Raw genomic sequence first — 26,388 nt, 5'->3', positions numbered from 1 at the left:
CCTTAAAATTCTCAATTTACATCCTCACATATGTATTTTTCTTTCTAATTATCGAAAGTTTAAAGTGCAAAATGAAATTTTTAGACTACCAATAACAATTCCCTATTTTAAAAGCAAATCAAACTCAGTATGTTTCTCAGGATTGTGCTGCCTTGCAGGCTTTTCTTTGCTTCTTTTTTTATCTAAAAAAACTGTAGTATGTTTCATTTGTCTGTCATGGTGGAAGATGTTTTAGCCGTTAGATTTGATTTTCACAACTATTTTGTATCTTCTATTTTCAATCTCAGTCATTCTCCCTTTATTTTGTATGTCATATTTAAAAAGTCCGCCCGTCAATCATTATTAGTATGACGTATATCCATAATTTATTTTGTAAATTTGTAATGTTAAATTTGAAAAAGTCATTGGTCAGTCATTACAAACTAGTACGGCACTCGCTGTTCATAAGATTTGAATCTTAAACCTCCCCTCATTTTATGCCCGACATTTCACAAGTTAATTTAGGAGAGGTTATGTGTTACAAGCCTGTTTATTTCCACGTACAGTTTTGACATCCTTGACATATTGTAGTCTTCGTGATTCCAACCAAATCAAACCCCATCAAAAAGTACAACCGCGTGAAGATTAACATGCATATTTCTTATTAATGACACATCATTTGGTTTGTAAATTTGGTTTAATAATTTATCCCTAACATTATTCATATGTTAATGTAGGAGAATCCAGTTAGAATTTTGTTTGACTAATTTTTTTTTAAATTTATGTGCGCTTAGGTTTAGTTGTACTCCAAGTCAAAAGATTAATATATATTTGTATCAATACAATTACAACTCCACATGGTATCAAGGCGTGAATAAAAAGATGCTACCAAAGTATTATCCTTTTACAAATACTACACACAGACTAACAAATTTTATTAGCTATATATCGTGAAGATACCATCTTTCGATATTCTTTCTTATGCCAACCAATGCAACAAGACAGAAAGAGGGAAAGAATGTTACCAGTAACTTAGGTTAGAAAGAAACACCTACTTTAAACACCAGAATATTTTCACTTACAGTGATCACATTCTTTTTTTTTTGGTTCTTTCCTTTATATATGTTGTAATGAATTTTGAAGTGAATAATTCTTTTCTTTTCCTTCTCCTCACTTGGTGGTGAATCTTTCTTCTTCCACTCTTCTTTTTGGACACATTTCATCACCAAAACAAGCTCACATTTCTAAAGCTCTTGACGAAACCAAAAGCAATCTGCAACATAAGCAAGTCAGCCGCATCACAGACATTGTACATAATGGAGTCCGAAAGCCACCTATAAATGAGGAAATATAAGCTGAGAAACCTCAAACTGCTTCATCTTTTAAGCATTTGAAACCTTTGTCTCTTTAAAAAGAAAAATATTTACACAAAAAATGGCTTCTGGAGCAGCTATCAAACGCTCCGAGTCCATAGCTGATAACATGCCGGACGCCCTGAGGCAGAGCCGGTACCACATGAAGAGGTGCTTCGCTAAGTACATCGAGAAAGGAAGAAGGATAATAAAGCTTCACCATTTGTTGAGTGAAATGGAGACAGTCATAGATGACAAAGCTGAAAGAACCCAAGTTTTGGAGGGTGTTCTTGGCTATATATTATGTTCAACTCAGGTTTCTAATTCAACACTTCTTTTTTATATATATGTTCTTCCTTTTTGGGCGACTGACTAAAATTTTGAACCGTTAGACCATTATATGACTAGAATCTAACGGGTTTACTTCTGACCAAATGAGATGTTTACCTAATATAATCCACAGGAAGCTGTTGTTATTCCTCCACATGTTGTCTTTTCAATAAGACCAAATCCAGGATATTGGGAATTTGTTAAGGTCAGCTCTGAGGACCTCTCGGTTGAGGGCATCACTCTCAGAGACTTCTTGAAATACAAAGAAACTTTATATGATGAGAACTGGTAAATCTTTTTTACTTTTTTTTTTTTTTTAAGTTTTTCTTTTTTGGACATAGCGATATTCTAAACTACTCAAATCTATGGGATGGGGATTTGGGTGCAAGCAATGAGCACACTGCCATGGCCAACCGCCAACTGGCCTAACCCACATATGCTTTCCATTGCAGGTCAAATGATGAAAATGCACTGGAGGTAGATTTTAGAGCAATTGATTTCTCTACTCCTCACTTAACTCTATCTTCCTCGATCGGAAATGGAATCAATTATGTTACCAAGTTCGCCACTTCAAAGCTAGCTGGAAAACTGGAGAATGCACAACCCCTTGTGGATTACTTACTTTCACTAAATCATCAGGGAGAAGTAAGGGAATCACAGTAATTTAATTCTACAAAAAATAAAATTTGATGCAGACGAATTCAAATTTCATTCTAATGATAAGGTCTCAAACATAGTTTATGTAATTTTGAATTTACAGCAACTTATTCTAAATGAGACCCTCAACACAGCTTCAAAGCTTCAGGCGACACTGATTGTAACAGAAGTGTACCTCTCAGCGCTTCCTAAGGACACACCATTCCAAAATTTTGAACTAAGGTGACTCTTCCTCTCATTTTCTATCCATCGGCAGATCCTGTAATGTAACTTTCAATCTGAAACCGAACGTCATTTACAGGTTTAAGGAGTGGGGCTTTGAGAAGGGTTGGGGAGACACTGCAGAAAGAACAAAGGAGACAATGAGAATACTTTCGGAAGTACTACAGGCTCCAGACCCGTTGATCATGGACAGATTTTTCAGTAGGCTTCCCACAATATTCAATGTTGTAATATTCTCTCCTCATGGCTACTTTGGTCAAGCAGATGTTCTTGGCTTGCCAGACACTGGTGGGCAGGTAAAAGTTTAAATACTGTATCTGTTAAGCTAAGTCTCCACGCAATTGGCATTAGCTGGTGAGCCGAATGTTTGTGAACTCTACTATTGAAAACAGGTAGTTTACATTCTTGATCAAGTGAAAGCTTTGGAGGAAGAATTGCTTGTGAGAATTAAGCAACAAGGACTTACTGTGAAGCCTCAAATTCTTGTGGTGAGTTTCATCGACAACTATGGACGATTTGCTTGTTAAGGTAGTTTGGTTATTTAGAATTATCTAACTACAATTGTTCACTACAATAGGTGACACGACTCATACCAGAAGCAAGGGGAACTAAGTGCAACCAGGAGTTGGAACCAATCAACGGCACAAAATACTCTAAGATTCTTAGGGTGCCATTTAGGACAGAGAAGGGAATCCTACGCCGTTGGGTTTCTCGTTTTGACATCTATCCCTATCTTGAATTGTTTACACAGGCATGTTTTTGTTGATTTTTAAATCCATGCTTGAGAGTGTTCACTAATTGATTTTTGTGCTTTATGTTCTTAATAATTTGTTGCATCTCTTTCAAACTACTAGGATGCTACTGCCAAAATCCTCGACCTGATGGAAGGAAAGGCAGATCTTATTATTGGAAACTACACAGATGGGAATTTGGTGGCGTCTCTCATGGCTAATAAACTTGGGATAACTCAGGTCACTGTTCATTTATCTTATAAATACAACCATAACACATTTTTCTCCCACTTCATATGTACTAACCCATAGCGCACTAAAACCAGGCAACTATTGCTCATGCATTGGAGAAGACCAAGTACGAAGATTCAGACATCAACTGGAAGGAGTTAGATCATAAGTATCACTTCTCATGCCAATTTCTTGCTGACACAATATCCATGAATGCTACAGATTTTGTCATTGCAAGCACATACCAGGAAATTGCAGGAAGGTTACCAAAATTAATCAGCATACATATATACGAAACCCTTACCAAATGATTGCATTACAGTTTACACCATAATGTACTTGGATGTTGTCTTTGCAGCAAAGACAGACCGGGACAATATGAAAGCCACACGGCGTTTACGCTTCCGGGGCTCTGCAGAGTTGTTTCAGGCATCAGTGTATTTGATCCCAAATTCAACATTGCCGCTCCTGGGGCTGATCAGTCTGTCTATTTCCCCTACGCAGAGAAGCAGAAACGGCTCACTTCATTCCATCCTGCCATTGAAGAACTACTGTTTAGTAAAGAGGATAACAATGAACATATGTAAGTTCTGGACTAGCAAATCATTCTTTTGGAATTCAAATGCTGATTACTATTCGTCTAACATCAACCCAAACTGTTTTTGAACAGCGGATTTCTAGAGGACAGAAAGATACCTATCATCTTCTCAATGGCAAGGCTGGACATAGTTAAAAACATTACTGGGTTGGTTGAGTGGTATGGGAAGAACAAGAGGCTGAGAAATTTGGTTAACCTTGTTGTAGTTGGGGGCTTCTTTGACCCTTCAAAATCAAAAGACAGAGAAGAAATTGCAGAAATAAAAAAGATGCATACACTGATAGAGAAGTACCAACTTAGGGGTCAGATCAGATGGATAGCAGCACAAACTGATAGGAACCGAAATGGAGAGCTCTACCGTTGTATTGCTGACACAAGGGGAGCTTTTGTGCAACCTGCTTTGTATGAAGCTTTCGGCCTGACTGTCATAGAGGCAATGAACTGTGGATTGCCCACCTTTGCAACCAACCAAGGAGGCCCGGCTGAAATCATTGTTGATGGGATCTCTGGTTTCCATATTGATCCCAACAACGGTGATGAAGCAAGCAACAAAATCGCTGATTTCTTCGAGAAGTCTAAGACTGATGCTGCATACTGGGACAGATTTTCAAAAGCAGGCTTGCAGCGCATATACGAATGGTAAGTACACGACCTCTAAATCCCTGCTTGTTTTCTTAAAGTTCATTCTCATTCTAACAAAGTTACAAAACCAACATCTTCTCACGTGGAATATAAAACAAGTTATTGGAATTTTGTAGCTACACTTGGAAGATATATGCAAACAAGGTGTTGAACATGGGGAGCACTTATACTTTCTGGAGGCAGTTGAACACAGAGCAGAAACAGGCGAAGCAAAGATACATTCATATGTTCTTCAATCTCCAATATAGAAACTTGGTATGTTATAAATTATTCTTATATAATTGAATGCATCCCTTACTTTATTGTCATTTTAATTAAGTTCGAGATTTAGACGCTGATTTTCATCGGCTTTGTTGCAGGTGAAGAATGTGCCTATCCCAAGTGATGAACCTGAACAACCAGTAGTGCCAAAGCCAACTGCCAAACCAAAGACCACATTAAGGCATGTTCAGCTAAGTTAGCAATTTTCTGAGTTGATAACAATAAGTTTGTCCTCATGGATAAGAATTGAAAATTTAAATAAGAGGTGTCAAATCCATGATTATACTTTCCTAGTGTTATGCAGAATTTATGATCAATCTCAACATATTTTATTCGAACAAACTGAGCGATGAAGTTTATAAACACATGTCAAATGCATACATATCGTTGTAAAACTCACATAATATATCATTCTGCATTTGTTAATATAACCTCTCTTATTTCTCTAATCACATTGTATCATTCATTCAAAACTAATAACAAATCATTGATGTGCAGCACAAGACGCTCACAGCCTCGAGTATAAAGGTAAAGAATAAGATCCCCCACAAACGGCTTGTTTTCAATCCTTCCACTAAAGCCAACAAAACAACTGAAAATTTCTTCCCTGTATAATTTCAGGTTGTTTGGAGCCTAAGTTGAGGTCATATAAAGGGAGCTTGATTGAGGATTGCCATTTGAGCTTCCAACTGCAATGCTACCTCTTCTGTTTCCTAAACATCAATTCCCTATTAATCATTTGCAAAGAAGAACTGTTGTTGTGTAAACATTGAAGCATGAGAGTTTGTTTCTGTGCAATAAAATTATACCAAATTTACAGCTTGTACTGTTTTCAATTCAATATTTTCAATCTAAAGGTTTGGTGTTTGGTTCAATGGCACTTAGAATTTTATGCACGATAAACTCTGTAACATTTTCTTTTTTGACAAGATGATATTCTCTACTATATACTTTAATTTAGGGGAAGGGGGATTTGAACTTGGGTGTATAGAATGAACACCTTGCTCTACCTAACTAGCATAACCGACGTATGCGATGAACTCAACAATATTACTTGGTAATTAAACTTTCTAACTAAATTATTATACCCTTTTCAGTTCTTCAATTCATCTTCCATAACAAATTAATCCAATTCAACCGACTACGAATTTTAAATCCACAGCAACCCTAAATAAATAAACCAACTAGAAGAAGAAACTCACCAATAGAAAATAGTGGAACAGTGACTTGCCTAATCGGCATTTTCCACCCTCTTTATTTACTTTTTATCCAAGAGAAGAAGGAAAATGTCTTTCCCTCCTGCAACTCATCTTCTTTCCTGTGAAAGGATCTCCCATTGGTTTAAAATTGTGTTCTCTGTCAAGAGACTCAAACTGTATTAACAAAGTTGGGAATTAGAACAATTTTGATTTTAAATATTAAAATTTGTAATTAAAGATATATTTTTACAATGTTACTTGGAACACCGTTGAATTATTCAATCAAATGGATAGAAACTCTACTTGACTGTGGTCACGAGTAGGGTGAAATTCCCCATAACCTTTTCGGGCCCGAAATGAGTAAATAACTGTGGCTTATCACTAGTTGTTCCCCTTTTGTGAAGCAAGAAATCATATGGCTACAAACAATCACATAAGTACAAAGAGATTAAAAAAAAGTGTGTGACAATAATGATTTTTTCGCCATTAGGTAACCAATGAGTGTATGGTTACATAACATTTGATTTGATATCAATAGTAGACACTAAACAATGAGTAAACATATAAATCCTCTGTTACTTAGTTTTGTGAAGAACAATATTATTCTAATATTTATTTTCAAGTATTTATTATATTTTAAAAATTTTATTTGATTTTGTTTAAATTTCATAATTTGTGGGACATCAAATGCATAAATGCATGAGTTAAATATCTTAAATAATGTTAAAGACCTCGATCAAAATATTTAAACAAATAAAGTTTCAATCTAACAATTAAGTTGATTAGGGACCAAAATCAAAATGACCCTTAAAAAGAATAGGATAAAAAGAAGAAAGAAAAAGACATAAACGTCTCCATGCAGTTCGATGAAAAGGTAGATAGAGTGCTTAAGAATAAGGTTCTAAAAGGCACTAGGCGCTAGTCCAACAGCGGCATGGGATCTAGCGCCTAGGCGGACTAGGCTCACCTGTCTAGACAGATTTAAGTAAACTTATTGTATTTCATGTAAATAAGTGTTTGTTTATACTTAAAATATATATAGTTTCATCATAAACTAGAAAATAGAATGACATATATATTATGAAGTATTGGAACGTAATTAAATTTATGATGTGTGTTTATTTAAGTCTTCAATAAGTCTCTTACAATTTATTGGAAACAATAAAATGCAACAGGAAAGTTATCTATTTTTTACTTGAGTGAGTTGCAACTAGGGGTGGAAAAAATTCCCAAAAATCCCGAACCGAACCGAAAAAATCCCGATCCCAAACCAAAAATTTCCCAAACCGAAATTCCCGAAATTTTCAGGATGCTATCCCGAACCGATCCCAAAATTTCGGTATGGGATTCGGGATTGGCTTCTCGATATTTCGGGAATCCCATACCGAACCGAAAATATATAATATTAATTATTATATATATATTATTCTTTTATAATTGATGCTAGTAGTTTCTAATTCATGCTCTGCAACCTGGAATGCCCTACACCTTGCATATTTTTCATGTTTTGTTTGATATTCATGTGGATTTTATTATTGCTGCTGTCATGGCTGATGATTTTAGAAGGCTTGATTCTTTTGCCTCTCAACATATTGCAAAAAGGGTTTAATTAATTTGAATTTTGACTATGATAAAAACAGTCAGGCATGCCAGTGTTCAATTAAATGGTAGTGTGAATGAAATAAAATTCCTAGTTCATGAATGTGTTCTTGAATTATATATTTGAAGAACAATTCATAATTTCATATTTCAATTTGGGATTCCCGATTTGTCCCAAAATCCCGAAAATATTTCGGGATTCCCGAAATTTGGGATTCCCGAAAATTTGGTTTGGGATTGGTCTTCAAATTCCCATCCCGAAAAATTTTGGTTTGGGATTCGGGATACTAGTTTCGGTATGGTATCCCATACCGAACCACCCCTAGTTGCAACCTAGGCAGGTGTTTAGGTGGGTTTGGGCAGGTTAGATGGGTGCCTAGGCAGGTCTAGGTGCCATTTCTTAATTTTCAAACGCCTAGGTATTAATCGAGACAGTGACCAGTCGCCTAGCGCCTAGGTAGAGATTTTTAGAACCGTGCTTAAAGAAACATATATGACTGGTGGGGCGACTAGTTCGAGATTTAGGAGCTACAAGACCGGTGTTGCGTTCATGCAAAATCAAACAAAGACCAACCAAAACGCAACACAACACCCACATCATATCCTTCGTTCCATTGTTTTTCCCTAACAACCTTCCACACCAAATCACCAATCAACTTCCCAAAAAAAGCAACACAAACTAACAAATGCAAAAAAATTTAAAAACAAGGGTGAGTTGGAATATCAGATTAACGAACAAAGGGCAAAAGTTTTGTTCTTCCATGCTTCCGAATTTGCAGTAGAACAAAGAAAGTTACCAAATTTTCAAAAGGGTTGATTCCAATTTGCTTAATCGATCAAATATTTTGTGTGTTTACTAGTGGCATTGTAGAGAGAGAGGGGATCGTGGAGATGGATGCAAAAGATGGAGCCTCGGATTTAACTTCCTCAACCAAAAAGAAGTCCAGAAGACCCAAATGTTCGTTCATACCTTTCTAACTTCCCTTTTGTTTCATTTTTCCTCTGTGTTGCATAAATGCATGTGTCTTATAATATGAATATTTTCAAACGTAAGCCTGAAGTTCCGTGAATTCGTCACGCACTCTTTCTGTGTACAAATCCTCCATAATCTTGTGGAGTCAAGCATGTCTTCTCTTCAAATTTCATTGCTCTTTTTGTGTTAACATTTATTTGGACGCTTGATTGTGTAATTTATTTGATTTGTGGAGGAACCCCAACCCGATCAACATATTTTCTATATATTTATAAAACAGATAAAAATAGATGCAGTTGGATTGTCATTGTGCATTATGAATTGTTCAATCCACTCCTTCTCGGATGGAGTTTAAGCGTTATTCTAACGAAAATAATATGCTTGGTGCATTGTTATGATGCATTACAGATTCCCAGTTCACACAGCAAGAGCTTCCAGCTTGCAAACCAATTTTAACACCAGCATGGGTATAGGTTACCCTACATCTTGTAGAATTTTTCTTTTCAGTTGCAGGTTTTGCTTCAGTTTTGTGTGTTTTGGTTTCTAAAATATGTTTCCTTTCTGGATTTCAGGTCATATTAATATTTGTCGCAATCGGCATTGTCTTTTTACCCATTGGATTTGCTTCCTTATTTGCATCAGAGCACGTAATATATCTTCATATCCTTTATGTATTGCTTATCGTGAAGTTTGGTCAGTGGCGGCTGATTATTGTGGAGCCTGAAACCAAACTTTGCCTTGTTTAACATGCAGGTGGTGGAAATCGTCGACCACTATGATAGAGATTGCGTTCCTCCTAATTATGTGGATAATAAGCTTGCATATATTCAGAGTAGTAAAACTAACAAGACATGTATTAGGAGAGTGACTGTAAGTGCAATCCTCTGCCAATGTTAAGTTTAGGCTAATTTTGCAACGTCTTTCTCTGCTTTTCTAGGCTGATGATACATGCTACTAAAAATGTGCATTTACCGGTGGTTTTTCAGATTCCGAAGCAAATGAAATCTCCCGTTTACATTTACTACCAGCTTGATCACTTCTATCAGAATCATCGCCGGTATGTAAAATGTTTCTTGTCAAGTATCAAGTCAAGTATCATTTTTCATGGAATATGTGGCATGGACATGGAAATGAGTGTTTGATATAAAATTTTCGTGGAAGAGGCCTAGTTTCTGTTTGCTAACATGGTCAAAGAGAAACTGCGAGCTTTAAATTGTGCTCAGCGTAAGCTGGGGAACCTTAGATTTTTTATGATTTTCAGAAATCTGAGTGCCTAGATATTCCGTAAGTATTTGAAATAAAGTATCTACATATTAATTTGGAAGTGTTTCCGCAAAGCTATTCTCCTCCAGCGACAAGTTATCCAAGAGAACAAAACACCAATGAAAGCTTAAGGGTAAAGCCAACAATACTTTCCAACTAATAAAATCCAAATTCCAAACAAGTACTTCAATGGTTTCAATTTTGATGGAACCTTTAAGTGCTTCAAATCGTTTCACCATCTGAATAAGTCTTACAGAGTAAGGTTCCTGGAGGTAAAAGATTGTGGAGGGTGAGAGCATCTGGAAAATACTATTGTGGATGAGAAAAGAGAAGAACGAGATCAGGATTGTTCTAGTACATTAAGATCACTCATGGAGTTGCATATGTAATATCCCGACTTTGGCTAGAAGTATTTAAGGTAGGAAAATTCATGAAACCCGTGTTTCTTTTTGCCAGTACTGTGCACCAAACATCTGAAAATAAACATAAGGTCCCCATACGGACACACTCAATTTCTGTAGGTACTCAAATTTCCTGCAATACGTGGATACATACCCATAAATGCGAGTAATGAACTGTAATTGTTATCTGAAACTAAAAGGAATCCAAAACATAGCATGGGGGATAGTGTAGGTTATTCTAGAGGGGTATGTTCAACAAGTTAAAACCCTCACTTGCCACCTGATTCGAAATAATGCTCTGTCTAATCAGACTATATGGACAGATGATGCCACCTCATTGACAATTGAAAAGTGGAAACATATGTAAATATACATATTGTGCACTAGATTGGCACCTCATCTTGATTTCCTTCTCCATTAACCCTTTACTGCCTACATCTGTGTAGCATTTTCCCCCATCCCTCTTGTAATTCTGCATTTCTGAATACTATGACTCTGTTTCTTTTGTGGCATGTGAAATATTGTATCCAGATATGTTAAAAGTAGAAGTGACGGTCAGTTGCGGAGCAAGTCCAATGAAAAGAAAACAGATACGTGTGCTCCTGAACGTTATACAGCAAATGGTGCAATTGTTCCGTGTGGTCTTGTTGCATGGAGTTTGTTTAACGACACATACAAGTTTTCAGTGAATAACAAACAACTAGGGGTCAGCAAAAAAGACATCACATGGAAAAGTGACCCTAAGAAAAAATTTGGCTCGGACGTCTATCCCAAGAATTTTCAGAGCGGGGGTTTGATTGGAGGAGCAAAACTGAATTCTAGCATACCTGTAAATCTTCGCACCTACTTTCTGTCTTATGTTCCCCTTGTTTTCTATCCTTGTTATATTTCTTTGAATTAATATTATTTTCTTGTTGTGCAATCAACCAGCTGAGTGAACAAGAAGATCTTATGGTTTGGATGCGAACTTCAGCATTGCCAACTTTCAGAAAACTATATGGGAAAATAGAAGCGGACCTTGAAGCCGATGACATAGTAACTGTGACAATAGAGAATAATTATAACACCTACATCTTTGGTGGCAATAAGAAGCTGGTACTTTCAACCGCAAGTTGGATTGGCGGAAAGAATTGTCTACTAGGCATAGCATACCTTACTGTTGGTGGACTGTGTTTGTTCTTGGCTATAAGCTTCTTACTTCTCTATCTCTTCAAGCCAAGGTATGTGAATGGGTTAGTAGGTCTTACAGTTTGCAATGATCAACTAAAACTTTGTTGTCTTCGACAAGGTCCGATAATACAATAACAATAAAAAAAAAATTTGAAAAGTTCGTCTAGAATTTGTATGTGCCGAAGTTTATGGAAAATTATGTTTTTAAATTTGGGGATCAGATGAAAAATGTTGTAGGAATCATTCGTCTTGCTTCGCTTCTGTTTAGGCTGAAAACTACAATAAGTTTACACTGGTCTTTTTGCTAAAATGGATGAATACCTCTAAGCAACCAGTATTTAAAAATGGGAAATAGAAAGTATATATGCTGCAAATGGTTCAGTTGTATCTTTGTTCAAGCGAGATGTCATTGAAAAAAATATTCGCCCGTTTTGTGCAGGCCTCTTGGGGATACATCGTACTTGTCTTGGAACAGAAGTGCACCAGGAGGACACATATACTAGAAGTCTGTCTATGCATCTTAGTATCCGCTTCAAGCATTTTTTGGAGAATCCATTTTGCCATTAGGCTGGCCAGATCGAGATTTATATATGCTTTTCTTTGATTTTTTTTTTAATTTGTTTTTCTATTTATAGATCTTCAAAACAACCAATTGGTTTAAATATTGTATTGCAGTTGTGTATAATATGAATTTTCAAGCAATGGCATTGCACAGATTTTGCGTTTTGAACTAATTGCTAAACTTTGTTTCGGATTACAGACTTGCAGGTTTTCTATTTTTGGGACTTTAAAGCTTGACTACCCATACTAAAAAAGTTAGGAATTAACTTGGCTGCTGAAATGAACATTTCAGCAGCCATTCCTACTTACAACCAATCCCGTGTGGAGTCCACACGGAATTGGGTGTAAGTGGGAGTAGCTTCTGAAATTTCAGCAGCCAAGTCTTGTTCAAAAAGTTAACAATAAGCTCAGACTTTAAAACTTTTAGGTCAATTTCGTGAAAGTTTGATTACGTAACTTTTTTTTTTCTAGGTAAATTTCATTAAAATTTGATTATGTAACTTGCACCATCCAATTTTTAAGATGAAAGTTGTCGATTTACAACAATAATGAAAAGTGAAAACAAAAACGATCTTTTTTCCGTTATTAGCTTTTTTATATTATGATTATCACGAACGATTGGATCAGCCAAAAAAGAAGTTGGTTAATCATCAATCTTGAAAGAAATTACAAAAGATGTGGTAAAGGTTACGATTAGAACAAAAAATGATACCTTACTTTTTTGTTTGGAATGGCCTCCAACATTTGCTATGGGCAGGCAATGGTGGAATTTTCGGAGGCGTCTTATGCGTATCAAAAAGTTGGCTTGTGCATATCATGTGAAAGTAACATCCTCAAAAGTCAGCCTAAAAAAAGCTGGCTCGGCCATAGCACATGATTAAATTTAACGAAATTGTGGATAAAATTGAACTTAAGTTGCTTTTTCTATATTATTTTAAATATGGGTGGTTAACTTTGCTTAATTATAGTTTGGGTTGCAAATGCATAAAAGTGAAAAATTAAGGTGCCATTTGTGCAAATTTCCCTTTAGAAAATGGAGATTTTGAGATAATAATCAATGGAGAGTCTTAAGAAACTTAATAATCCATTTTAATTGTCCATGACAATATTTAAAAAGTAATAACAATAGTGTCACTTGGGCCGTTGGCCCATGTTACAATAAGAAATTTAACAATGATATTTCAAAAAAATTTAACCCTTGTATACCTTTGAACTTCAAAAACAATTTACTTACCAAAGCAATGGATTGATGGAGCAGAAGAATGTTAAAAAACTTGTAGAAGGAAAACTTCCACGGCCACTAATTGAAATAGAGAAATGCAACAACCACTTTATTGTTATGCACAAGCTGGTATCGTAGGCTCCATGCAGATGATATATCCCTATTAGTATCACACATTTCAGAAGTTATGTTCACAACTCCTTCATCCTGCATGTTTAGATGCCAATTATGCACAATAATAATCCATTAAAATATAAAGCAAAACAGTAAAGTTACTAGATTAATCTTAATCTTGGTTTAACAGACGGAATTCAACTCCATCGCGTAACGTCTTATTTTTTTATGTACGCTAAGTAAGTGCAACGAGGCTGTGTACTTAAAGGAGTGAAATTAAATCTTGTAGTACTTACACAGTAACCTTACATTGCTAAACACTCAATTTCTGTTGGTATACTTGTGTCCTTTATTGTCCTTCTCAATGTCGCTTTCATTGCTTGAGTCATCGCTGCTTTCTTTAACCAAGGAGTTCCGCTGAGTTGGTGGTTGGCACCTGAGGTCAATAGGTAATGCATCTAATTCAATTTTAGGGACACATTCCATCTCGAATGGTGGTTCAACGATGTGGTTGCTCCGTACTCCGAGAAGGTTTTGTGACACGCCCTAACCCCGACATCCCCAAATATTAGGGTAAGCACGTGCTGGCCGACACCTGAGGGTGACAAAGCCATTTTAGACATGCATACAAATAAAATATATGCAATTAGGACGATTATACTAAAGCATGAACGTGCTCAAAGCATACAACTAACTAAGAATAATATGAAAGAACTACTAGGAAAAGATACAAACAAGGGAATGATACCTACACTGAGAAGACTTGAGGATACCTATGCTAAAATGCCTTGACGCCAGGATCATGTGCCTAGATCCTAACTCCTGAGGGGGCGCAAAAACCAAAAAAGTGAGTGGACCAAAGTTTATAATAATACTAATAATAGGAAAACATTTTTTTATGAACATAATAACCCCCTGTTTTGAAAACATATATAATACTACATATAGGTTTTATGAAAAATGCTAGCATGCCATGAAAAACATTTGTGAAACATCGTAAATCGTATCCATGTTGTACTCAATTAGGGGTATCATAGTCGCCCAATGGCAGTACTTGTCCATCACCCGAAGGTGAAGCTGTATAAAATAGCATACATCCACACTGACACTAGCCGTGGCTAGTGAAGCTGTCCGACACTGCTTTTGGCAGTGAAGCTGGGGGTATATAATTTATCATATATCACTCTTCCTCATCATATGTGTCCTATGGCCATAGACATCTATACCCATGGTGTGCGGATGTGCCATATGATAACCCTCTAGATAAGTACCAAAAACATGTCTCAAAAACTCATATTTAAGTCTCGGAGTTCAAATGTTCAAAGCATCATCTCATAAAATCATATAACTTTCTAGCTCAAACCATCTTCATAATCATAATAAATCCAATAATTCATATCCATAGAAATGCATATATGCAAACCCATAATTCATCACCTTTAGTGGAATGTAGTTCGATAAATAATAAGCGTTGGTAAAAGTAATTTAAATAATTCTTAATTTTCTCTTAAACTATAAATATAGAAATCTATAAAGGCATAATATATATCATATTCAAATCATGAAATATGCCATGCATGCTAGGCTAGTATTTTATAAAAATATATAGGTTTAGAACGGGTGCACTCACAAGTTTTCCATTGCCCAGAAGCCACTCAAACTATTGAGAATGTGATCACTTCCACCGATGCACCTAAACACAATTAAAAGCCGTTTAATAAAGGGGTGTGCTATCCACACACCCCTTTTTACTTCTCACACACCCCTGTTAATTTATGTCCATTGATTTTCTTCAATTCATCTGATCCAATGGCCAAAAACCAAAAAGATGTGGGAGAAGTAAAAAAAGGTGTGTGGATATCACACCCCTTAATAAAACTCTACGAAAACGTTGGAATTTGGGAAAATGGATGGCGGATTCGGATTCGGCACATCGAGAAACCTAAAGAGGGACCTCGGGTTTTCCCCCACACGCCGCTGCACGTGGCAGCCGGCCACCCCCGACTCTTTGGAAAATCGAACAACTCCAAAAATTCCCAAATTTTACAGAAATAAAGATATCAATGAGTAGAGCAAGTTTTATACATGTGGCCAAGTCTAATTTGGCCGGGAAAGGCCCCAAATTGGCTCGCACCCATCGAACACCTTAGAATTGGTGAGCTTCAATTGTCCTTCCTCGGTGTTCCGACGCCCCTACAACTAGTTGGGTCTTGTTCCTGGGTCCTAGGGGAGTTGATTAAGGGTGGTGGTAGGTGGTGCAACTCGCCAAAACGGTGAGATCGCCGCCGAGTACCTCCGATGCTTCGGTGAAGTTCCTCGTGAATTTGGACCTAAAACCCTTCAATCTTGGGCGGGAATGGTAGAGGGGGAGGTTGTGAATTGGTTTCCAGGTGGTGGATCGAAGCAATTCGTCAAAAAAACGGACGAAAATCGCCAAAATTAGCTACCCAAAATCGGGTTGCCATCGAGTCAGAACCAGGTCATTTGGGATTCGATGATCCTCACTTCTCTCCCTTCCCTCCTTTCTTCTCCTCCTCATTGGTTCACTCTCTTAACTCCATTTTTCTGATTGGGCATCACTCTCCTCATTTCTCTCATTTTTCTCCTCTCTCATCCGTCCATCTCCCTCCTTTCTCTTCTTTCCTTTCCATCCCAGACACCCACGTGGCACCAGATTAATGCTCCACAAAATTTGGAGCCTTTTAGAAATGAAGGTTAAATTTACTAAAATACCCCCGACTTTAAACATTAATAACTCATTCGTTATAGCTCCAAATTATGTTCTATTTGCACTCACGCTCTTGTAATGACGAGTACAATCTAAATATGTCAAGAAAATGGATCTTACGTGACACGACATGGTGGTCCACAAAAGTCAACGTATTTGCCTCGAAGGGCATTTTCATAATTTCACATTTTACAATTATACAAATCATAATAATTGGAGACGGATCATTACATTTCGGATGATTGCAGAAGAAACTTGGTGAACATTTTGGTCATTGTCGGTATCCTCATTGTCATCCTACATAGATAAGTTCCAAATATTTCTATGAAATATGAATTGTACTTCTTTCCAACCACCCCTGATGTTAGTACAGAAAAATCTTCACAACCAAGGTACCATTCGCTCAGCTTCCTTCAATAATTTATCGTACTTCTCATGGTCTGTGGACAACTCTTCGTCCATATTGAGTAAAGCATTAGGGAAAGCATCATTCAATAGGTCCACAACTTGGTCGTCATTAACATGGAAAGATGTAGAATGTTCATGCCAAACTTTCCAACTCCCGAAAGATGTTGACGCTGTAATTGGTGATTCTCCATGATAAGTCCAATTGGAGTAAGTGTGTACCATCCCATTTGAATACAAGTGAAATTGGACTTCGTCCACTGTCATCTAAACACAATTATTATATTTCACGCAAGGACACCTAATATGATTCTAAGCACCGACATGGTTGCTTGCAAATTGAATAAAATTGACGATTCCATCCAAATATTAACTTCTATTTTGCAAACTGATCAAATCCTTGTCCATTGAGCCTATATTTAGATAATTTAGTCATCGTAATGATTTCAAATACACTTCATTGCCGCCTTTTGCCTTTGGCAATGATCATGTCCCGTTTGAAAGTCCACTTTCTGTGTTGTAGTTTGCGAATCTCTCGACTATTTTCAGTCGTAAAAAAATTAGTAGCATCTCCCCAGGGTTCTCAAGTGCACGACGTATATATTATAGACAAATATCTAGTATGCACTTGAACATTAGGGCGATACGAATTTTCCACAAACAAAACTTAGGCTCATCACAAACCCAAAACACATAGTGCACTCTTGAACTGTCTGAGTTGGACAATTCAAGATTCAGTTAGATCGTGGAGTCACATACGGCATCTACACACACGTCCAACAAAATCTCAAACAGGCCTAAGGTGCTTTTCGAATTTATTATACGAATTTAATCAACATAATTAACTTCGTGTAAACGATTATGAAATTTTACCAAATTTCACGCACAAATAAATAAAACGAACTCAAAATTGCACATCATACACAATTGCAGCATATATGAATATCAGAATTAAATAAATTCAAACTTATTATTATAATTAAGAGAAGTATATACTTCTATTTTAATTTACTTCCAATCCAATCACAAAGCCACACAAATCAAAATTAATTAATCACACATTCGAATAACAAATTAATCAACAAATAAAAATCAACTAACCTTCAATTAATTGGGAGAGGGAGAGATGGAGGAGAGTGTGTGTTTGTGTTTAAGAGAGAGAGGGGCAGGGAGAAGCAGCGGTCGGGAGGGAAGAGTCGTCAGACAATTTATATACCGCCGTCGAGTAACAACGTTTACGTGTCTTTTTAAACACGTCAGTGTGGTACTTAAAACGACGCAATGAAAGCTTTAGTCGACGGAAGAATGCGTCGGGCAACTCCGCTTAGCCGACGGAACATGGTTTCATCCCACAAGCCTGAACAAATTTGGTGCCAAGTTTCTTCTTGGCGCCAAAAACTTGCCCAACGGAATTTTTCTTGCCTTACTACAATCTTCCGTCTCCTAAAGATTTCCAAATGTTATCAATGTTAGCCTTACTAACTAAAGTAAAACCTAACTAGCTAGCCAGCTTAGTAGTAGTATAATATATTTTAATGAATCCTAAATCTCTCCTCTTTCTTCTGTTTCAATTTTCAACCCATCTGGTGACTCCTTGTCGTTCACTTCTCTAAGCCATCTGGTAACGTGGAGTGTTTTTGTATAAAAGTATTTAGTTATGGGGTGTTCTAACTTGTTTCTCATATCTTTTTCACACATTTTGCCCTACGAATTTTATCCGTCAAAATGGGGTTGTCGCCTAAAGATTCTAAGAAAAAACAAAATGTTGGCCATGTTTGCCCGACCAAGTGTTTTATTATGTCGGGCTAATGAACTTTGCCCGACGGAGTTAGTTTCCATCGTGCAAAGTTTAGTCGGGCAAACTGTTAATTCTAGTAGTGTTATTGTAATAGTGGAATTCATGACAAGGACCGTTAAGAGAAAGGATGAGTGTTTTATAATTTATAACTCCCACAATTGACTTCAATTATAAAATAAAGGAAATGGATTAACTACAAGGGTAATGCTAGGTAGACCAAAATTTGCAAATAAAATGATGTGTCACCAATATGAAATAAGCACGTTAATCAACACTTAAGTAATAATTTAATCATTAACAACCATATCATTTGATTTACAAAATTTAGTTTATAAATTTAGTCCCTAGTATTACCCTAACTAGAAACATAATGGGTTGTAAAGTTCTCACAACTAGCACATTTGAGGGGATCAAATAACTTGCCAAAGTAATTGAAATGAAAACAAATGGCTACACATATTTGTATCCCAGTCTCCACTATGGGGATATTATAGGTAATTTTAGTGGTTTTAGCGTCAATCTAAAAAAAACATATATAATAACAAATAAGGAAACTAGCAATTTCCCACATTATGCTTGTAAGGAGAAAAACTTGTGTAGAGCTTAACTTGCCACTAAACTTTGTTGAGTAATACTACAATCAAATAAAAATTTGCCATGTATTATAATTACATGGTCAGAAAGTATGCTCCCTTCTGGCATGATTAAGAAAGTATAATGAAAACAAGGAAATCTCTTTTAGAATAAATCAATATCAACTCTTACATGATTTTATGTCAATTTAAAATACAAATTGTGAAGATATATCTGAACTTACAACTATGGGTTAGGCTGAACTATCCCCTCTCCCAAACAGACAATCTATTGTTAGAACCGAAATAAAATGGTAGAGTTCAAGAGGGAATTATATTGTGGTTAGCCCACATGGTACCAAGAGCCAAAGAAACTGTGAGGAAAATCCCCATCTTCTTCAGAAACACACTACAAGTATTCCCACCTCTTATATTAACCAAGCAAACCTTTTCTTTTTTATTGCTCCACTTAATTAATCCAAGTCCTTCCTTCTTGCTAATGTTAGAATTTCCTTTTTCTTCCACAATCGTTGCAGTTGTAGTTGTGGTGAAGGCATCCATCAATTTCTCACCTTCCATATGTTGCCCAAGATAGATGATTATGTGCATCAATATAAGTGTAACTGCACAAACAAGAGTGCTTGCAATTTTCCTCCATGGTTTTGTTGATTTGGCAATTCCGTCAAACTTTTCCATCACAAGTTCCTTGAACCTCTCAAAGAAAGAACCTCTACCCTCGGACTTTGTTTGTGTAACAACTCTCTCTACCAAAAGGTTCTGGCCGAACACTGGGTTTAGATGGACCTTAACTGTTTGTGAAGGCACTAACTGGTGAAAGAATGTTTCAGCCACCTGCCGAGTTGAAACAAACATGCCGTGATTTACTTGAACTTCTTCGATGACTTCGAAGCTTGGAGAAGTTGAATAATCATCCATGTTTCCATCATGGAGGAAGTTCTCGTTCGGGTCTTCATTGATGAAACTAAGCGAGAAATCATCATCGTTTGCCTCATTATCATTGAGTTCCTTGATTATGCCACTACGATGCCCAGGTCCTCCTGTAATCGTATCTTTAATTTGTTAGCCGAAAATAAAGAAGAAATGCAATAACCTAAGCGCAAATTAACCTCGGAGAAGAAAGATAAGAAATACAACTCTTGTATATATATATACACCTTGAGCCTCATAATGTTGCTCTTCTTCTTCCCCACGAAAAGATGAAATGTTTTCTATTGGAATTATCTTGTGTTCCTCCGTGAAGCTCTATCCAATATCAGAAAAGGAGAATGTATATTAATATCAAGAAATAACAAATAAAAGTAACGCATTTCAATGGAAATCTAGCATTAGGGTTAGCAAGAGATCATTGACTTTTAGTCAAACTGCACTTTCAAGAAGCTGGTTTTATATTTTTATGCAAGCCAAGTATGATGGATGGTAAGTTGATAAGTTAAATTGTAAATTAATGTACCTTCTCCAGATCTTTGTCGGACATTCCTATCCATCTTAGGTTCTCAGCTGTATTCTCCATCCTAAAATCATCCTTCAGGTCTCCAATCTCGATTGACCGTGTATACGAATTTCCCCATGTTTTTTTATCCACATATCTCATAGAATTCAAGTGATCAGTAATCTGATTATAATGAGCATCTCGGTCAACCATAAAGCTAAAGTCATTGGCTGGGGGAGCATAGTTTCCACCCCATGTCTGATCCACAAGATTACTGGATTGATTGACCATTTCTTGAGAAACATGTGCAACTGAAAGAATTTCCTGCAAAGCATCAGTTTCAGTACTTGTGGTGTCAAGTGCAGGATTTGAGTATTGCATCGTTTTGAAGTCGGTGAGTCCAACTTGAGGGAAATCCTCCACTTCTAATGGAGGAAGTGAGAGTCGATGTTGCAGCCTTGCACACTCCAATGCTATGTCAACCTGCAAATAGGATGCATGGTATGTTGTTAAATATACATACAATTCTTATTTGAATTTTTTTACGGTTTAAATTAGTAATTTTTTTTTAAACTATTACAATAATTTAGGAAATGAGAGTTACGAGCCCAGGACGCATGGATAAAAATCTAACACCCTATTCACTAAGATATTGGACCACTTCTTTTATAATAACATGTCGAAATTTGTAGTACGTAATTTCTCTATAGAACTTTATATATTGATATAAAAATTAGTAATACCTTAGATGGAGGGTGTGAAACGTTTTCATGATTGGGAAATGGAGAAAATGAGGACGAGCAATTAAATGCCTCTTTCGATAAGAACTGTGTCCATTTTCCATCTCTTTTTCTACCCATGTCATCAAGTGAATTTTTATGAACAAAGTTTGGTGATGAAGAGCATGCATTATGCATTTGCATCGGATAACTTGAGCTCTCGAAATCTTCACATCTTCCTCCATCAGAATATAGTTCATTAACGCTGGATGAGTGGTCACTGGTCAGCTGGTAATTGGTAGTACTTGTGCTACCGTAATGCTCTCCTATCTTTGGCCCCGTTGCAGTCTTCTTAAAAATACGACATAGCGCATACGCGTCCTGTACATGCATATATATGTTTAAAAATAAATATAATTAATTTGCACGAGGGTTTTATTACCATGAAATTTAATTCAAATTAATTGTGAATTTTGAGAAAGAATTAGAAAAAGAACCTGAACCTGCAAGCCTTGTGCAGTTTCACACTCCCTCTCGTCGAGGCGATATTCATGCATAACCCAATCGGTTCGAATGCCATGGGGTGCTCTTCCCCTGTAATAAACTAGGGTTTTCTTCATGCCTACCGCACGCGTCTGTGAGTTTACCTTGCGGTCCTTTCCCGTTGCCTTCCAGTATCCAGCTTTAGTAGCACGATTGGTCCTCGATCCGTTAGGGTACTTTCGATCTCGTGGACTGAAGAAATACCACTCCAGATCTTTGCTGGGCAATAATGACTTTCCTGTATATTTGTTAATATTTCAGTTTGGTTGCTTTTCTTTCGGTCGGAATAGTAGATGATTTATTAAAAACACCATAACATTGTACAATGACAGCATTGCCAATGCATTTTGTATGAGCAAGTTCAAGCAGAGAAAGAAATTATCGGGAGACCGCATGCATCATCTGCTAATCAGATAATTTAATTATTGATGTGATACAAAAATGTCATGAAAACGTAGTACAAAATTATGATCTCCTCAGCGTTACTCCCTTAAAAATAACAAAAAAAAAAATTAATCATACCAATGACATAAGAAAATATTAATAAAAACACACTCATTTGGAAGAGAAATTCTCACCAAGACATAGTCCCATTGACAACATCTATATATCTAAAAGATGTTTTATCACGTGTTTATAAAATGAACCATTTATCTAATGAATTGCTGACAAAAGAATATGTCACCGTTAGAAGAGCAACCGGAATAAACATACAAGCAGGCTAGCAGCATAAAATTCTTGAATTTAAGCCCATGTTGCATGGCTTAGTTATTAACTATTACCAATAATTAAGAACATTCCTTGTGGAAAAGGCTGTGAAGGAAGAAGTGCATGGAAACTTGGAAAGCATTGCTTGGAACCCATACCAGTCGCACACAAAAAGCAACCCATACCAGTCGCACACAAAAAGCAATCCTTTTCTTTTTCCATGCTAGCTTTTTGACTTGGTTCTTTCTCTGTAAACTATAAAACTTGGTGTTCACAACAGGAACCCTAAAGATCGAGGGACCATGTGTCGGTGGTTTGAAGTTTCTTTACACTCTATTATTATTATTTAATAAGCACTAATGGATATTTAAAGGTTAAAAGTTCAGCATATTTGACTCATAAGTAAGGAAGTATTTCATCATTAGTTACCAAAATAACATGTACTTAATTCATTGTTAAGTAATTGCGATATGCATGTAGTTCAATATCCTGGTTGATAGATTTTTTTTTTTAAAGGACCAGCTGATGGCTTCACCACGGCAGTCCACCCTTCCGGAGGTCGGAAGACTCACAGAGGCATTTCAGCCTCTCCTAATTCATCAGCGTCATAAATCGAACCCAACACGTGTCGTGTGAAATACGGGCCTGGAATTCGTCCCCAACCACTAGGCCACCCCATGATGGTTCTCGTGGATAGGGTGTTGGGTTTCTACCCATACGTCCTGGGTTCAAAACACACCCCCCCCCCCTCTTTTTCCCCTTCATAACCCCCACCCTCATAACTTTGAACTCTCCCTCCTTCCCTTAATAATAGTTATTTTAAATAAATAAAAAATATTCGATATGAATATAGTTGAATACAAATAAAGGATAAGCATGCCTAAAGGAGGCAAAAGATCAAATTCCTTTATACATAACACATCGCCCTTAATCCATTTTGAAGTCCCCGTCTTCATTTTAATTAATATTTTGGCACTGGACTTCTATATGTAAACAAATTTATAAATAAGGAATTGTAGGGGAAGTAAACAGTTTTAAAGACTCAGGCCAAGTTGAAATTATTCTGCTTTTAATCAATTATTCAATTATGGAGTCATATCTTCATGTTAGTAATTGTTATTTCAACTCAATTAATCATTTCCAAAAATTTGAGCCTAAAACATTAGCTGAGGTACTTGAACAATTAACAAGCTAAGTAGTTAATAAAACAATGAGAAAAAAGGGAAAGAAATACACTACTAGAAAAACCATTTATAAAGACAGTTCAGAGAGGGAGTACCTGGTAAGTCCCATGGCTCACACTTGTAGAGATCAACCTCAGCTATGACCTCTAATTCGATCTTACGGCCATTAATCTTTCTTTTGAGGTAGTAAGCAACTAATTCCTCATCTGTGGGATGGAACCTAAAACCAGGAGGCAATGAAACAGGAGCCATGTATACAGATGGACCTTCTTCTTGTTCTTCCACTTGATGATAATAAAAGGGCACAAATGTTAATAGCTAGCTAACTTGGATGACAAGTCTCCTCAATAAAAATCAAGAATCGCACCACAACACCCTGCAACAATCAATTAGCCACAAAACCCTAGTTATTAGAGAATTTATGATTAATAAATCATACGTAATACACATAATATTATTGTACGTACAATTAAACACGCAAAAACCAACCTTAGCTAGCTAGGAGAGGAAGAAGAAGATGAAGATCCAAAGCTGGGAACTGAATGAGAAAGAGACTGGAAAACTTGGGAGGGAGAGAGGTTGGAATGTGGGGGTTGCTTGGGGTTTTGTAAATAAGAGAACAAAAAGGCAACGATGGAAAAAGCAAGCAAATAAAGATGGGGAAGCTGCCACCCCACCCCCACCTGATATTTCCTCTCTAGGCTACTTTAACTTTACACATTTCTTTTTCCTCAACCAATCAACATGATCATGATTCCTCCCATCTTTATTAACAAGCTTAATCCATCTCTCTCTCTCTCTCTCTCTCCATTGATCCCATGCTTCGATCTTGTCCTTTCTTGGAACATATTGTCCACGTTTGGAGTCTTATTGGAGGCATTACTGACCTTTTCTGCAAGCATCTATCTTTTCTTAACGAGAAATCGCGGAAACGAATTTCGGCGGCGTTCTAACTCAAGACTGTCATTTTCACATGCTCATCCCCAACATTCCTTCCTCTCTTTTTGTTCCTAATTAGAACCGATTGGAAAACTAATCAGTATCTTCCTTTCGTCTTTTCTAGTCATTGGTATAAGCTAGCTACCCAACCCAACTAACAGTTTTTCCATTTTATTTTTCTCTTCTTTTTGCTACATATCAAATTTGTGGGTTCTAGTATAATTAATCCCACCGCTATTACTTAACGAGGTGGCCTAAGTTTATTAGCAAAAGTATGTAATTCCGCCTATTCTCCGTTATTCATACACGTATGTTCATTTGATGTCCTCAGTCAGTATGGCTGCTAGGGTTAAGTGTTCAACAAAATGCCTCAAAGAGGGTAAGGCCAAGGAATGATACGAAACCAAGGGCAAGTCGGGATGGCATGCGAGATTCTTGCCTTTTGGCATGAAGAAGAAAATTTCTTGGACCCACCACTACATAGAACATGTTTATAGAAACTTATACCACACCCCCCCCGGCGACCACCCCAAAAAAAAAAAAAAAAAAAAATTAGGGGCTGTTAAAGGTACACCAAAAATGTCATCATGCACTCCTATCAAATATATTTCCTCTCTTGTAAGTATTTCTATATGTTTGAAGTGTAGGATGACTTCTTTGAAGTGTTGTTAACATTTCCCAAAATTTATCTCGATTAATAAACCTATTAGAGACATATTTTCAAATTGACTCCTACACTCGTATGGATAGAGGATTATATGATCACATGGGCAACATTGATCATGAAAGTGTTGAGAGTTGTCCCACATCAAAAAAGAAAGTTTTGTCTAAATGGTTAAGATAATTTTGACCCACCCCTCTTACTTTTAATTGGTTTTAGGTTAAATGCTCACATTCTAATATGTTATTGGCACATGTTATTTTTGGGCATCACCATACATGTAGTTCACGAAATGTTGAAAAAATATATATGGTTCACATGTTTCGCTTAAACGACCCCCACACATGAGATGGCGTGTTAAGGTTGTCCAACAATGAAAAATGAAGGGAAATTTGGAAAAGTAACCGTATTTTAGATCCTATATAGAATTATAGCCACCATTTTATTTTTATGATAATTCTAACCAAAGCTTTATGTAAAAGTATTAATATACCCTTATATTAGGGTTTCTCACAACAAAAACAAAACATTTTTTAAACTATCTCGCAACCTTCTGGTTTCTCACCTTAAACTAGAAGAGCACTCTTTGCCGATTTTGCATAATTAAGCAATAGGGATGTTCTGACCATAAAAAAAGGCAACAGGACGTAGCAACCTTTTCAAATTGTCCAATAAACAATGGTATAGTTGGTCAATTGTAGCTTCCAATTCCTAAACCAACTTTTTGATATTTCATATCATGATTTTAATCAAAACTTTAATGATTTTCATGTTCCAATGTGGGTGAATATATTATGAATCCTTCGACAAATCAACAAGTTGATTTAAGAGATAGAAGCTCCAATAAAGCAACCATATCAATGTTTCTTCGGCACTTTGCATAAGCAGGTTAGTTATATGTACTAATTAATTTTTCTCTAAAACTTTTTCCTAATTTTAATATATTTGCAAGTTAGTTAGATGCGCTAATTAATTTTATTTTCCTTCAAAATATGACTCAATTTGTGACCGTGGTCCACTACGGATGGAGGAGGGTTGATAGCCAATACATAGATCGTCAAGCGAAAGCAATGGTAGTGTCAACCAAAGTTACTCATCAAGATCTTATACATGGTATATATAAACGTCTTCGTGTTAGTCAGAGTGAATTTAGAATCTCAGTACATTATCAATGCA

The 26,388-nt window shown here is 36.5% G+C and overlaps 3 protein-coding genes across 4 annotated transcripts; 2 read left to right on the top strand and 1 right to left on the bottom strand.

The window, feature by feature from the left end:
• The first annotated feature begins 1,249 nt into the window (after positions 1-1,249).
• On the top strand, positions 1,250-5,878 carry LOC137741018 (sucrose synthase 5). Its single transcript, XM_068480827.2, has 15 exons — positions 1,250-1,647; positions 1,795-1,949; positions 2,114-2,306; positions 2,422-2,540; positions 2,620-2,836; positions 2,933-3,028; positions 3,118-3,291; positions 3,395-3,511; positions 3,598-3,764; positions 3,861-4,085; positions 4,173-4,739; positions 4,859-4,997; positions 5,102-5,184; positions 5,502-5,531; positions 5,625-5,878. The coding sequence occupies exons 1-14, from the start codon at positions 1,414-1,416 to the stop codon at positions 5,527-5,529; spliced, it is 2,514 nt and encodes an 837-aa protein (XP_068336928.2). The 5' UTR covers positions 1,250-1,413; the 3' UTR covers positions 5,530-5,531; positions 5,625-5,878.
• A 2,517-nt stretch (positions 5,879-8,395) lies between these two features.
• On the top strand, positions 8,396-12,322 carry LOC137741017 (putative ALA-interacting subunit 4). Its single transcript, XM_068480825.2, has 9 exons — positions 8,396-8,511; positions 8,673-8,759; positions 9,183-9,241; positions 9,347-9,421; positions 9,528-9,644; positions 9,761-9,831; positions 10,970-11,267; positions 11,369-11,658; positions 12,048-12,322. Exons 2-9 carry the CDS (start codon positions 8,693-8,695, stop codon positions 12,109-12,111), a joined length of 1,041 nt encoding a protein of 346 aa, XP_068336926.1. The 5' UTR covers positions 8,396-8,511; positions 8,673-8,692; the 3' UTR covers positions 12,112-12,322.
• Positions 12,323-19,154: 6,832 nt separating this feature from the next.
• LOC137738706 (NAC domain-containing protein 54) lies at positions 19,155-24,297 on the bottom strand. Of its 2 annotated transcripts, none has more exons than XM_068478180.2 (7): positions 24,102-24,297; positions 23,708-23,988; positions 21,675-21,958; positions 21,202-21,558; positions 20,480-20,941; positions 20,184-20,271; positions 19,155-20,066 (listed from the first exon to the last, which is right to left on the bottom strand). In XM_068478180.2, exons 2-7 carry the CDS (start codon positions 23,862-23,864, stop codon positions 19,330-19,332), a joined length of 2,085 nt encoding a protein of 694 aa, XP_068334281.1. In that variant the 5' UTR covers positions 23,865-23,988; positions 24,102-24,297; the 3' UTR covers positions 19,155-19,329. The 2 variants fall into 2 exon arrangements, with proteins under 2 accessions (XP_068334281.1, XP_088555566.1); XM_088699440.1 differs by having other exon boundaries at positions 21,681-21,958; positions 24,102-24,293.
• Between the last annotated feature and the right edge of the window lie 2,091 nt (positions 24,298-26,388).

The sequence above is a fragment of the Pyrus communis genome, chromosome 9 (assembly GCF_041283825.1).
Source record: "Pyrus communis isolate YQ-2024b chromosome 9, ASM4128382v1, whole genome shotgun sequence".
NCBI lineage: Eukaryota > Viridiplantae > Streptophyta > Magnoliopsida > Rosales > Rosaceae > Pyrus > Pyrus communis.
Note: the sequence above shows the minus strand (reverse complement) of the source record. Positions and strands in the feature narration are given on the sequence as shown.

Coding starts and splice junctions, on each gene's coding strand:
- LOC137741018 (XM_068480827.2), top strand. CDS start 1,414: ATGGCTTCTGGAGCAGCTATCAAACGCTCCGAGTCCATAGCTGATAAC. Junction 2,307..2,421: donor CACTAAATCATCAGGGAGAA/GTAAGGGAATCA, acceptor TTGAATTTACAG/CAACTTATTCTAAATGAGAC. Junction 3,029..3,117: donor TGAAGCCTCAAATTCTTGTG/GTGAGTTTCATC, acceptor TCACTACAATAG/GTGACACGACTCATACCAGA.
- LOC137741017 (XM_068480825.2), top strand. CDS start 8,693: ATGGATGCAAAAGATGGAGCCTCGGATTTAACTTCCTCAACCAAAAAG. Junction 8,760..9,182: donor GAAGTCCAGAAGACCCAAAT/GTTCGTTCATAC, acceptor GATGCATTACAG/ATTCCCAGTTCACACAGCAA. Junction 9,645..9,760: donor CATGTATTAGGAGAGTGACT/GTAAGTGCAATC, acceptor GTGGTTTTTCAG/ATTCCGAAGCAAATGAAATC.
- LOC137738706 (XM_068478180.2), bottom strand. CDS start 23,864: ATGGCTCCTGTTTCATTGCCTCCTGGTTTTAGGTTCCATCCCACAGAT. Junction 21,559..21,674: donor CACAAGGCTTGCAGGTTCAG/GTTCTTTTTCTA, acceptor ATGCATGTACAG/GACGCGTATGCGCTATGTCG. Junction 20,272..20,479: donor CCGACAAAGATCTGGAGAAG/GTACATTAATTT, acceptor GATATTGGATAG/AGCTTCACGGAGGAACACAA.